Source organism: Prenolepis imparis, unplaced genomic scaffold (assembly GCF_030444845.1).
Source record: "Prenolepis imparis isolate NDT839.2.m4 unplaced genomic scaffold, iyPreImpa1.0 SCAF_8, whole genome shotgun sequence".
Lineage (NCBI taxonomy): Eukaryota > Metazoa > Arthropoda > Insecta > Hymenoptera > Formicidae > Prenolepis > Prenolepis imparis.
In genome coordinates, this window is record NW_028141166.1 from 13,637,801 (window position 1) to 13,650,484 (window position 12,684).

The following is a 12,684-nucleotide window of genomic DNA, read 5'->3' on the forward strand; positions in this document are numbered from 1 at the left end:
ATATTCATCAGCAGCACCAAAATCCGGGCCCAATTTATTATGTAATCGAACTTCGAGAATAATCGCTAAAACTTCTTAAACGTAATCTCGAATACGTGCTAATGAAGCCGCTAAGAAGAAGCGAATACATTTAATTCTCTCTCCCTCTGTTTTCAGCAGTCATAAACGACTTCCAAACAACTTATATAAGCGGCTTAGCTACCTTGAAGTCGGTCGTTGCCGCTGTCTCCCATCGACATACGTGTCGAAGGTTTGCCGCTCACGATTGCCAATCATGGCACGCGACATTCGCGATAAACGAGTTCTCGCGCGAGTGCATACAGTCTATAAGAGCTAAGATTATTAAATTCGGCACAAATCGATCGAGTATTTATTTTCCTTGACCACTTGCTTATATTTTTTTTTCTGTGTCTTACATTAGAAATATAATTTAATGCATTTAAACGTCGCTACATGATCGAAACACGTTTTGGCGTCAATAGAAATAGAGTTAAACTGCTCTTTCTTTCGACATACCGAAGTCTCGATATTAAAGTTTCAATCGACATTCCATGGACTAGTAGTGCGACCTGTTGCAATTCAACCAACTTAAAATTTTAAATTGTTACGACATTAAATATCGTTATATTCTGATTGGTCCTCATTTTTATATACAGATGATTTGTGATGCGTCGCTGAATACGACGCGGTAATATCCGCGGTAATTGAAAGTAATCACAGGTAATCGTTCAAAATTCGATGATTGTAGATAATCACGCTGGCTCGAACTTCTCTTTCGAGAGATTCGAACAATTATAGGCATGCGTGTCGACGTTAACCGCGATCGGCGAGAGATCTTGAAAGCGGATCCCTGTAGGTTACAGTCAGCGAGAAGAAGCGAGACATGCTAGCTAATACGGTCGCGCGAATCGAGAAGCTGTAAGACGAGAAACGTTCACCGCGACTTGCAGAGTATAAAGCATCGCGTCTCGGTACGAGAAACACGATAACGTTTCAATCGGTTGCGGAACGTCTCGGTCTACTATACCGCAAAGATGCAAAGATGCACTTATTATTCTCGAAATACTCCTATTTCTCGAAATTCTATGATATGATTGAATATCGGAAAACATTGCAGTATCGAATCATTCTTTGTTTATGATCGAAAAATCTTATTTGAATAAAATATCTAACAATTTTGTGATAATATCATTAAGCAGTATTTATTTTTATTTGGTGTTGGAATAAAAGAAAAGAAAGTATTTATAATAATTTATTATAATAATTTTATCTAATTTTGTATAATGACATTTATTAATTTTGTTTCGATTAAAATCGACAGCAAATGCTAAATTGAAACTTTATTAATTTTGAAAGAGACTAATTAGAGAGACATGGGATATATTTAATAATTATGTTAATATTGATAGACATTAAATGTCGAGCCAAAGACAGACTTCAAAAATTAAATATAATTATTTTTAAAATATTAATATAAAATCAATAAGAGAATGACTTATATATTAGCAACTATATTTATAAAACTTATTCCCCTTTCTCAATTTTATTATAGAAGAGTATATTCATTTAGATTATAACACAGATTGAAAAATGTATTAACCATAATTAACTAGTATTATGATGTGAGACCTTTTTGTAAGATAATGTAACGATTACGAGATAAAGACGGTAAATAATTCTCTAAGCTTCGAGTAAGTTTTTAAAAGAAAAAATCAACTGGGACGACTTATGTTGTGATCGAAGCATAGTAATTAAAGATTACTCTATTCGACGAACGGGCGGGGCAGTGACGTTTTCTTTTGAAAGAAGGGCAGATCCCTAACTGGGACAGGTGTAGTTATAAAAGATATCAAAAAGGGTCGTTTGTTCGTTCTTTTCGCTTGCTAGAATGGAAAAAAGGGAAATGATCGATCTATCAATCGCGCTTGGACACGCTTTGACAATTCGCGACTTACAATTAGTAGTATCCTTTCAATTCAGCATTTTTATTTTAAATTCCAAATTCTTGTTACAGTCTGTAGAGAGATTTACGATTTTCGAATATATTGACGAAATAATTTTTATAAAAGATTTCTGCGGTTATTTTTACAGGTTTTTTTTTGTTAATTTGTCATAATTATCGATCGGAGGAACATATAATATAATTAATCTTTTCCTATATCTCTTATATATATAACATTTTATACGCTCCGCAAAGTGTACATGTCTTATACACATCTCTTGTATACGAATAGATTCGATCGTGTACATTTATTATAATTAAAGATTAATATTTCTTTTCTCAATGATAGCAGTAGTAAACATAGTACAACATAACAACTGCAAAGCATGAATTCTTTGAACCGTTAGTTTTATGATGGCCGAGTTAAAACGGCTGAGCCATCAAAGTAACGCGAACCGGATGCGATTCCATGTAGAGAAAATATTTGCAATCTGAATGAACCTTGCTCAGAGTGTGTTACTTTACGGTTTTGAATATCAAAGGTATTAGCCGCGCGTTACGTTTCTTTTCGCTATGTTACTACGATATAAACAGAACTTATGAGAAATCATCTGAGATCCTTTAGCCTGGAATTTATTACGGCTTATAATTTCTTTTCTGATATTTTTCGTTTTTCGTCACTAATATTCTTTCTTTACTTTTTTGTTACAGGTAAGCAACATCTTTATACTTATCTTCTCGGTTAAAATGGGCAAGAACGAAATGTAAGTACATACATTCTTTAAGAATTGTATAATATATATATATGTCATGTGTGATTTAATTGCGGTTGCTGAATATCGACTTTTTTCTAAGAATTACGTTTTAAATTTGTTTGACTTAAAGACAGAATGAGGAAACTATATATATGAATATGGATCATTCACTTTTTTTTACTGTGATAGTTCCTTTGTGATAACAGTTTTTAATGAGAAATAATTATTTCGAAGAATTGATACAGTCATTCGTTTTCATTACGGAGATCTTTATTGAGCCTCGTGTATCATTATTCTCACGGTCTATTCGCCGTTAACTTTCGATCGAGAGAACGACGACGATGAAGAGCGGGAGTACCCAGGTTGGACATTTAAATGCAAATGCACTTTTTACTTATATTTATATGCAAATGAGCTTTTCCTGCGACGAGAGAGAGGAAGACCCGGGACGCCCCAGCGTTGCCGATGAACGCGACGTGCTCGGTTCTCTCTCTGCGTTATTCTCTGTACGTCGGGAAAAAGCAGTCGGCACGCGATACCGGAAGACAATTAATGCATCGTCCGCGATAAAGCAAGATGCGTCTTGCGCAATTAAATAAAATTGCAAATTGCGGCTTCCGGAAATTTTAGTGAGAATAATTATATGTATGACAGACCGTGTCGCATCCTTAAAGACCATTTTAATTAAATCGCGATATCGAACTCTTTTTTTTTTTAATTAAATTAAAATTTATCAACACCTAACAATTTAACGCAAGTTAGGAACGAAATAATCGAAACGCTACTTTAAATATGAATAGCGCGACGTGCGCATGTGACACTTTATGACGTAGGGAAACGCGATATTCTCCTTTTTGTAGATTTGTTCCATCGTTTAGATGCTCGAAAAGCTTGAAAGAAAAGTGACTGCATAGGCTTTTGAACGACTATCGCCCTATTATAGATGAATTCACGAGGGCGGCAAGTAGTAACGGGGTGAATTCTTCATACGTCGGGGGAACAATATGCTCTCGAGTTACGTTACGGAGAATTTTTCTCCAGGCACATATTGCGACGACCCTTATCGTTTCACGTTAGGGGAATTCCATTTGGAGACATCGTGCTTTTTTCTTCCTCGCGCCATGATATGTTCATTGTACGAGCTGGCCGATCAAAACTCATACATACAACGGCCGGTTCTTATATCTTTATTGGTTATCTTGCTTTCTCTTCGCTCTTCGCTCAATCATTGTCATCCGCCAAAAAAAGAATATGGGAATTAGATTTTTTACTATGCATTTTTTCCCCCATTTAACTGACATAAATGGAAATTGCTAAATTTGCTAAATTGATCGTTGCGATATTAAAATCTAGAAAACATGTTTTTCTAACTACAAACGTTGCATTTCTAACTACTTATTTATTAAACGAATTAGAAATGTTAATTGAGAATTAAATCGACACCATGTATTATTTCTAATGCATAATCGGACATTTTAATTAATGAGAATAGGAATAACATGATAATCTTGAATTAAATATATATTGAATTTTGCATCAAAATAGTTTTTTTTTGCGTGGAATCAATATCAGAGTTTATAATTTTTTTATTATGTTTGATAGAAGAGATTAATATCTCCTTTTACATACAATTATAAAGCAATATCGAGAAATCTATAATTGCATCCTTATACTTATCGATATCTATTTAATTTCTATCATTTTATTTCAAACTAAATGCAGATTATAATTTCGCAAAAATCTCATTACAATTTATATATTTTATGGTGTGACGTTGTAATATTTTTGTATTAATATCTTCGTTATCTCGTTTAATCTGTCTTCTACTGACAGTAATTTTCTACAATGAGTTGCATATTAATGAGATACACCTGTATTATAATGCCTGTTATCTGTTATATCGTCACGGCATCGAGCGTGTTAATTGAATATTCGGTAAATGGATGTTGCCACGGCTTTTTAATGACACGTATCGATATTGCATTTGGGATTTTACAATGGCATCACGGTTTTCCATAAATTTCATAATCTACCTGCAGGATTTTTTTTATATTTGAGGGAGAAAAAAATTCTAGATATGTAGATGAATGCAATTACCAATGCAATTGACGTGCGCTAACACGCGAACGTCTTCGTTCTTGTTTTCATCTTTATCGGCTGTTTTATCGCCGAGAGAGTCCTTGGCCGAAGAGAGATCTGCAATCCAAAAGTTGTCAAGCGCACATCGCGATGCCTTAATGGAATTTGAATGTCGTTAGCCGAAGTAACCGGGCGTAAGGAAGGGACGTTATCCCTATTACCGCGATGTCGTATAGCCTCGCCCTACAGTGTATACGAGTCGCTGAGTTTATTGGAGCACGAAAATGCGCGAGCTTCGTCGTCGATCGTGTCCCTTGGTAGTTTGGGATCGATGTACGCTTGTTTGTGAGCTTACAAGGACACGGTGCCGTAATTAGCATGTCCATTATGCTGCTTCGTTGTTAGCTCTCGTCTTGCACTCGCAAGGACGATTACTTAATTTAACGTAATTTCTGAATAATGTGCTGTATATCTAAAAATGTTGAAGAATAATTTTAGGCATATATTATTTTTTTCCAAACGCTTGTTTTTTTTTGTTCTTGATTCTGAATCCACACCTCGCGGATTGAAGAGTTTGACAGATACATAGTGTACTTTTGTACTTTCTATAATTAAAATAAAAAAGTAGTGTAGTTTATAATCGTATGGAAAGTCATTCGAACATGTAAAAGGATACGAATGCACATTTTCTCTTGTCTGTTACTTAGCAAAAATTCGACCGTGCGAATGATTTCTTCGTGCAAAGTTTTTATTCTAATTCAGAGTATCCGGTGTTACAATAATTCACAGCGATCTTACAACAAAACGACTGTATAAGTTGACTCGCAATAGCACTTGAGTAAAATTGCACTATGCACGGGGAATGCGAGGAAGAATATAAATGGAGAGAATGGAAAAGGCTTCCTGGCCGTGAGTAAGTTACACGACTAGTTTACGATTAATCAATTTTCTATTCCTCACGTGCTCTCAATTGTGCAATGCGCTTAACTGCAACGTCGGAATGATGGAGCACCATGTGCATGATTGTAAGAAATAAACATAGCGAGAGAGAGATCGAAAAAAAAAGAATATTATTTTTAATTTTAAAGACTGCCGTTATTCGTCGTCTTTTCAATATATTGATATAATATAATACAATAAGAAACATTTACTTCCGTACGTATAATTTAGCACGACGTTATCATTCTGCCACTCCAAAAGATTATGCTGTTATAAAATATTTATATACATTTTAATATTATTAATTTTATTAATTAAAACTATTAATTTTATTATTAGATTTCAATATTATTAATGAAATTTATGAAATTAATAATATTGAAACATAATAATAAAATTAATAGAACACCGTGTATTATTACGAACGAATGCAGCAGAAAAGTTAAAGAAAAAATGAACGTCGCGCGATGAAGCAAAGCAAAAAAGGGAGGGTGCAGTCATTTTCTCGACCGAATGCTTTGAGACTTGAGACAATCGTCATTCAAGATCCCGAATAAAAATGACAGAGAACGAACGGGATTCTGCCGTCTGTGTGTTTCGAAGGAGGAGTCGCCAATACGTCGGCGCTGCTACAGGTTTCCCCATTTACGTAAGATAGTCGGTTTCACGGGAGCTGCGCGATAAATTCTCTCCGGGATAAATCTTCGAAAAACTCGTCCGCGCGACATTCGCGACATTACGTACGCGCGTGATATTGCGACACATGCGCCTGCATGGGTGCATCAGGCACGACGTTGAGAGTCAAAGGGTTAATAATGATTACGACCACTCTCTCAATCGCGTCGTCGCGACGACGAGCAGCTGAGAAAAAGAAAACGCAACGGACAGATCGGTGAATATATATTGAAAATATTAAATTCGTGTGTCATAATGAACATTCAGCGAGAAAAAAAAGTGTCGAAAAGGGGGCGGATATTAAATACAGAATTATCGTCGTTACAAATTGCGAATCAACGAACTTCCTTTCCTCGCGCAGCCTGCATAGGTGGATTCTCGTTAGGATGTGGTCTCGGTTGGAGCGCGCCTTGCGTCCAAATATTGAAGAGCAGCAGCTATAACTTTGACGATTTCTCGACGGACGTGATCGCTTCGGTGTTTCTGATAGGCGCGACCCTCGGCACGCTCGTCGTGCCCCTGCTGATCGACAGGATCGGCCGGAAGTGGACGATGATGGTCTTGATTCCGGCTTTCGTCGGCGGCTGGATCCTGCTCATCTGCGCGGGCTCGTTGGTGCCGCTCTTCATTTTGGGCAGGATAGTGACTGGCGCCTGCGGCGGCATGTTTTGTGTCCTGGCGCCCATGTATTCCGCAGAGATCTCCGAGAAACAGATCAGAGGTATATTGGATCTGGCAATTAATCTCTGAACTCTTAAACGAATAACTGATATGGCTCCGTCGTTCTTTACGATTTCGGGTGTATCTGGAAAATGATTTTAAAAATATATCATTATTTTTATTGACTTCGAAATGCTGTCTGACATAAGCACATTTTTTGAAACATGTTATTCGTATAAAAAAATATATTGAAATAGTGATATATGCATTTTTTTGCGTAAGATGAAAAGATAATTCAACAGTAATAATGATGTGTACTGTAACATAATGATCGAGATATAATCGTGGATATAATCGGGGTAGAAAATAAGATAGCTTAGCGAGCGAGGTTATTAGCGGCTATCGTCGTTCATCACACGAGCTCATTCTTCTTGCATCGCTAATGCTCTAGGCGCGCGAAGAGAGGCAAGAAGTAGCAGACTTCATTATGCGATTCTTCCTTTCTCGTAACAGGGATGACCGGTGTCTTCTTCCAGTTGTTGCTCGTGCTCGGTATACTGTACGCGTATTGTACCGGTTTCACGGGAGATGTGGTCGCGATATCCAGCCTCTGTTGCATCCCGCCGATCGTGTTCGCCATAACGATGATCTTTATGCCGGAAAGCCCGTTGTTCTACTTGACCAAAAATAAGGAAGAAGAAGCGCGAAAGTCCATGCGATTCTTTCGCGGCACAGATTTCGATATCGAACCGGAGATGGATGTGTTTAAGGTTAATTATATATTTTTGCAAAACGTCCTTATAATTTTGTCTCTGTCTTATAATCTAGATTTTTTAGTTTCATCAGTAAATAAATTGACATTTTTCTTCGTGATCTTAAAACGTATAAAAAATATATAAATTCGTAATAAAATAAAACAATTTATAAATATAAATTTTTTTAAAATAAAATAACGCGTGTAATGGCGGGATATTAATCCATGTTTTCATAAACGGGACGGAAACAGGAACAAGTGGAAATCAGCAGGCTTCAAAGATTAAGTTTCTCGGCCTTCACGAACACGCCCGTGTTGAAGACACTGGCCGTGGCCTACGGCCTGATGTTCGCCCAGCAATTCAGCGGCATCAATGCCATAATATTCTATGGTGTGCCGATTCTCAAGTCGACGGGCGACCGTATGGAGTCGTTGATCGAACTAGTCATTTTTGGCGTCGTCCAGGTGGTAGCTTGCGCGATGGCGGCGCTCTTGATTGACAAGGTTAATTTTAAAGAGATTACCGTGATATCGAATCGTGTTTCACAGATCGCGCGATCTATAATTTATCTATTAGCCGGATAGCATTACGGCTGCGATCAAAACGTTCGCAGCTGGGACGCAAGTTACTCATGGTGATTTCCGAGGCGGTAATGTGTATCTGCCTATCAGCCCTGGCGGGTTTCTTCATCTTGAAGACCTATGATCCGGACCGAGCAGATTTGATCCATTGGCTGCCATTGACGTCGGTGTGCGTCTACATACTTGCCTTCTGCTTCGGAGCGGGTTAGTGATGGATACTCGAGGAGCGAATTCAGATTCCTCCTACAAATCGATCTCTCAGAAAATCGCGAAAATCCATCTATTGTATCCTCTTTTTTTTATTTAGATACCGAAAACCATTACATATATTTTTCGCGCATATTTTTTAAAATTGAATTTCTCTGTCTACGAAGAGAGAAAGAAAATCTTTACGTTTAAATTTGTTTCTCCTTTATGAAATAAGCGAAATTGCTTTCTTGATAGGTTTTTAATAGCAATCGGCTTAAAAGCGAGCGTTAACGAGAAAACTTTACCGAGCCGATTTAATTTATATTTAGGTCCAATTCCCTGGGCTTACATGGGCGAGATTTTCCCTACGCGTTTAAAGGGCGCAGCGTCAACCAGCGCGGCTTGCTTCAATTGGATACTGGCCTTTATAGTTACGATATCTTTTCCAAGCGCAGTTGATACGCTTGGCAGTTCCACGGTGCTTTTCTTCTTCGCCCTGGTATGCGCTCTGAGCGTGTTCTTCGTGATCTTTTGCATGGTCGAGACCAAGGCTAAAACTTTTACGGAAATTCAACAAGCATATGGGACACATACATTATCACTCGAGAACAATGCCTAATATGGAGTGGGATAAATAATTTTTTCGAAATGAAGTACGGAGAGCAATAATTAATCTTCTTTTCCCAGAAACAGGTAGAAAAATTTTATTACGAAAGATGAATAAAGATGAGATGACGCGAAATCGATCATGTTTTTTTCGTCACACAATTTGATTGGATATTATTCACTTTGAGACTATTATTTTATCTATACATTGCTGATAGATTTCAGAAGCTAGATAAATGCTATAAACAAGCAGCATCTTGCATCTTTGTATTATTTACTGATAATAATTTAGATTGCGAGATATTATATATAAAAATATATTTTAATAACAGCTTAAGAGCTTACCTATATATTTTTTATTTACATTTATATCTGAGAGAAATACTAAAGTTTCGTTAAGAAGGTTTATTAATAATTTTAATTATACAATCGGCATTTAACACTTTCCTCGAACGGTAATTTGACAAGATGCTTCGCTGAAATAACTGTCGTGGGCGTATATAATTTCTGCTAAAATATAATTCCCAGATAAAAGCGAATTCCTGACGGGAAGTGGGACGCGCGATAAAAGCGGCGAACGAGACCAATGGATACGCGCGGAGGATGTGTCGGGGCTAAACTTGAACCGCGATATTGTATGCAGCGCTATACGTGCAACGATACGCATCGTGAGCAGTCATTGCACGCGTATGGCCTTGGCCGAATCGTTTGGAATTTCGTAACAATGGTGTCGCGCCGCTCCCCCTCTTTCCTCCGTCACATTTTATTTAATCGAAAAAATTTAATTTAAATTTTTTTATTTACATCATTCGTGAATTATTATTTGTCCCCGATGTATTTGCGTGGGAAAATAAATATGTGACCATGAATAAAATAATTGTCGACCGATGAATAAAATCGGATATAATTATTTCAACTGAATTACCATCGATTTTACAAAAACGAGAGGGAGGGGACGCCTACTTCTCATTATAAAACGAACGTGATATTCACGAGTCATCAATCTTTTACAACGCGTTAAAAATGAAAAGCGAACATTTATCGCTCGTTATACGTTATAATTATATTTCGAAGATTGATTGTAGCCACGATTTTTTACTTTGCCATAATGGTTTTTTTTTCCTTTAAAATACGCGGTCACGGGAGAAGGGGTTCTCTCTTCTCCTTCGATGTCAACTCGATGATGATGACTTGGACGTGCCCATTTGTCATGCAGCTGCCGTCGTTCGGTAGACGACGATGGCTCGCTTTCATCGATTATGCATTCGAATTTATATTTATGAAGCGTCGTGCCGGAGCGTCGCGCGCAGAGTGTCGCCGCACTAATAATGAATGCTGCCATACAGATCTCTTGAGCACCGGGTGCAGCAACTCCGCGTTACATTCCTGTTTGGCAGAGGCATCCGGTAGTAGAGGAGAAAAGGAAAGAAGGCCACCGCCTACTCGAAATTTTTCTGTATTATGCGGTTACACGTTCCGTAGATTTTTTGTGTAAGCGACAGAAATGTAGATCCACCCTCCGATCGGAATATCTGAATTCGCGCAAAAATGTGCATTCCTTTTTATTTTTTCGACCTTAGTGTGCAGTCTCGCGTCGTCTTCATCTTTATAACGATTTCGTAGATTTAGCGAATTAATCCTTGTAACTAAGATTAATGCAAATATGTCAGTTATCTGTCTTTTACATCTCAATGGGGGATTAAAGTGATCTCCTAGTGTTTATCCCTAAACAAGATTATCCTTGCTGTGAGATTACGAACATGATCTCCCAAGATTCCCGCGACGATCCCTCGATGAAGCAACGTTCTATGTGTCTGTTATCAGTGTTCGATCAATGTGCAATATTTACGCGGTGCATATTCGCGTTTTCGCACGAGAGGAAGGTGACGTGGGCGAACATATGCGACGTCGTGTGCGGGGCGGGGCTCGGTCGTTTCCGTCACCGATTAAATTTCGTGTGTAAAATCGAAACCGTGCGTGCGAGAAGGGCAAGAAGAAAGGAAGACGGTTAGGGTAAGGGTGTGAACGGGGACGGGGCGGGAAGACACCAGACAAGTTTTTCGCGAGACCCAGGCGCGGTTCTTTATTCTCGTGAGAAGAAGCCAGACTTTTCTTGCGGCGTTGCCCGCCGATGCGAACCCACGGGAGAAATAATCCCGGAGAGAAGAGAAATCACGGATGTTCATGCGATCGAGAACCGTGACGTTCGGTTTTCGACACGCTTTTTTCCGACCAATCTTTCGGTTATCGCATTCGGTATCGTTATTATATATAACGTCGTGATACCAGACCGTTTCGAGATGACTTTCCATCCATTCCTGACGTATTAAATTTGTCGAACATAATGGCTGCGAGTTTGATTACCGTCGTTCTCGGCAAATTATTTGCGAGAGATGGACGTATGAATGGCATATAAATGCAACGTAATTTAATTTTAAAGGTTGATGTGTGTCAGTTTGTTCTCGACATGTTGGGGGACATGATGGCGATCTTAAATTGGAACTTTCACTTTTAATCGATGATGCGATATCTCTATCATCAAGTCGTGCGTTTATCTTAAAGTATTCATATTTTTAAGTGACACACATATTTGAATGGGACGTGGATAAAATCGCTTACAACATAAAACTTAAATTGCTGTCTGGAAAGCGGATAAATATCGATCAAAATAAGTAAAAAAAAAAAATTGCGAACGCGTCGATGAGTTAGGTTTTCCTTCCGCGCCAAGAAGAAGAAGAAAGCTATACAACGTTGTCAATAAACGAATAACAAGGCAATAAACGATATCGAGACATCGCGGTCCCCATCTGGTCTCCCGTGTCTGGTGTCTTGAACCCCGCGGCATTTTCCGCGGAGAAGTTGTCGCAGACGGGAAATAAATAAATAGAAAGCATTGTCGCGCGCGTAGAGTGGCCCCGGTCGACTCGTAGGAAATTGGCAGCAGCCGGAACACATATCGGCTACGTGTGTTTCTCACGTACATCTCTCTCGTTCCTCGGGAACGCGAAGGAGAGGATGACTGTCTCGTGCCCTACGGCGCCGGTTCTTTATGTCGAGACCTCGCCATCATTTTCCCGAATCAAACCAATATTCAGTCCGTCGTGTCGTTCCTCGCTTGATCGAGAACAACTGCTCTCTGTCTTTCTTCTCTCTCATTTTATCTCCTGTAAATATCGTGAATGGAATGTAGGTTTTCGTCAGGAAATTGTTACATCGAATCGATCTCTCTTTCCATGCTTGCTTATGAAAACGTGCAAATTCGATTCCAGAATGTGATGTCTGCATTATGACATTTTGTACTACGTACTACTGTAATAGTAACATGTTATTTGTCGATTCGCATTTTTATTCTTTTGATATCTGTCCAATCTGAAAGAGAAATAGTCTTTTGATTAATTTTTTGAAAAATAATAATTCGAAAAATTTTATCTTTTTTTTTTCCACAAAAATTCTTCCAAAAATTGAAAATTTTGCAAGATAAAATAACTTACTCTCTCGAATCG

General features: G+C 38.2%; 3 protein-coding genes across 2 annotated transcripts in view; 2 read left to right on the plus strand and 1 right to left on the minus strand.

Moving 5' to 3' along the window:
• LOC145939925 (uncharacterized) overlaps positions 1-12,684 on the minus strand; it is a 307,103-nt gene that overhangs the window by 139,175 nt on the left and 155,244 nt on the right.
• The window catches only part of LOC145939919 (headcase protein-like), a 132,075-nt gene that overhangs the window by 63,208 nt on the left and 56,183 nt on the right, over positions 1-12,684 (plus strand). The gene's annotated exons all lie outside the window — the stretch shown is intronic.
• On the plus strand, positions 4,767-10,450 carry LOC145939846 (facilitated trehalose transporter Tret1-2 homolog). Its single transcript, XM_083044469.1, has 5 exons — positions 4,767-7,125; positions 7,527-7,932; positions 8,040-8,308; positions 8,419-8,590; positions 8,905-10,450. Exons 1-5 carry the CDS (start codon positions 6,646-6,648, stop codon positions 9,192-9,194), a joined length of 1,617 nt encoding a protein of 538 aa, XP_082900595.1. The 5' UTR covers positions 4,767-6,645; the 3' UTR covers positions 9,195-10,450.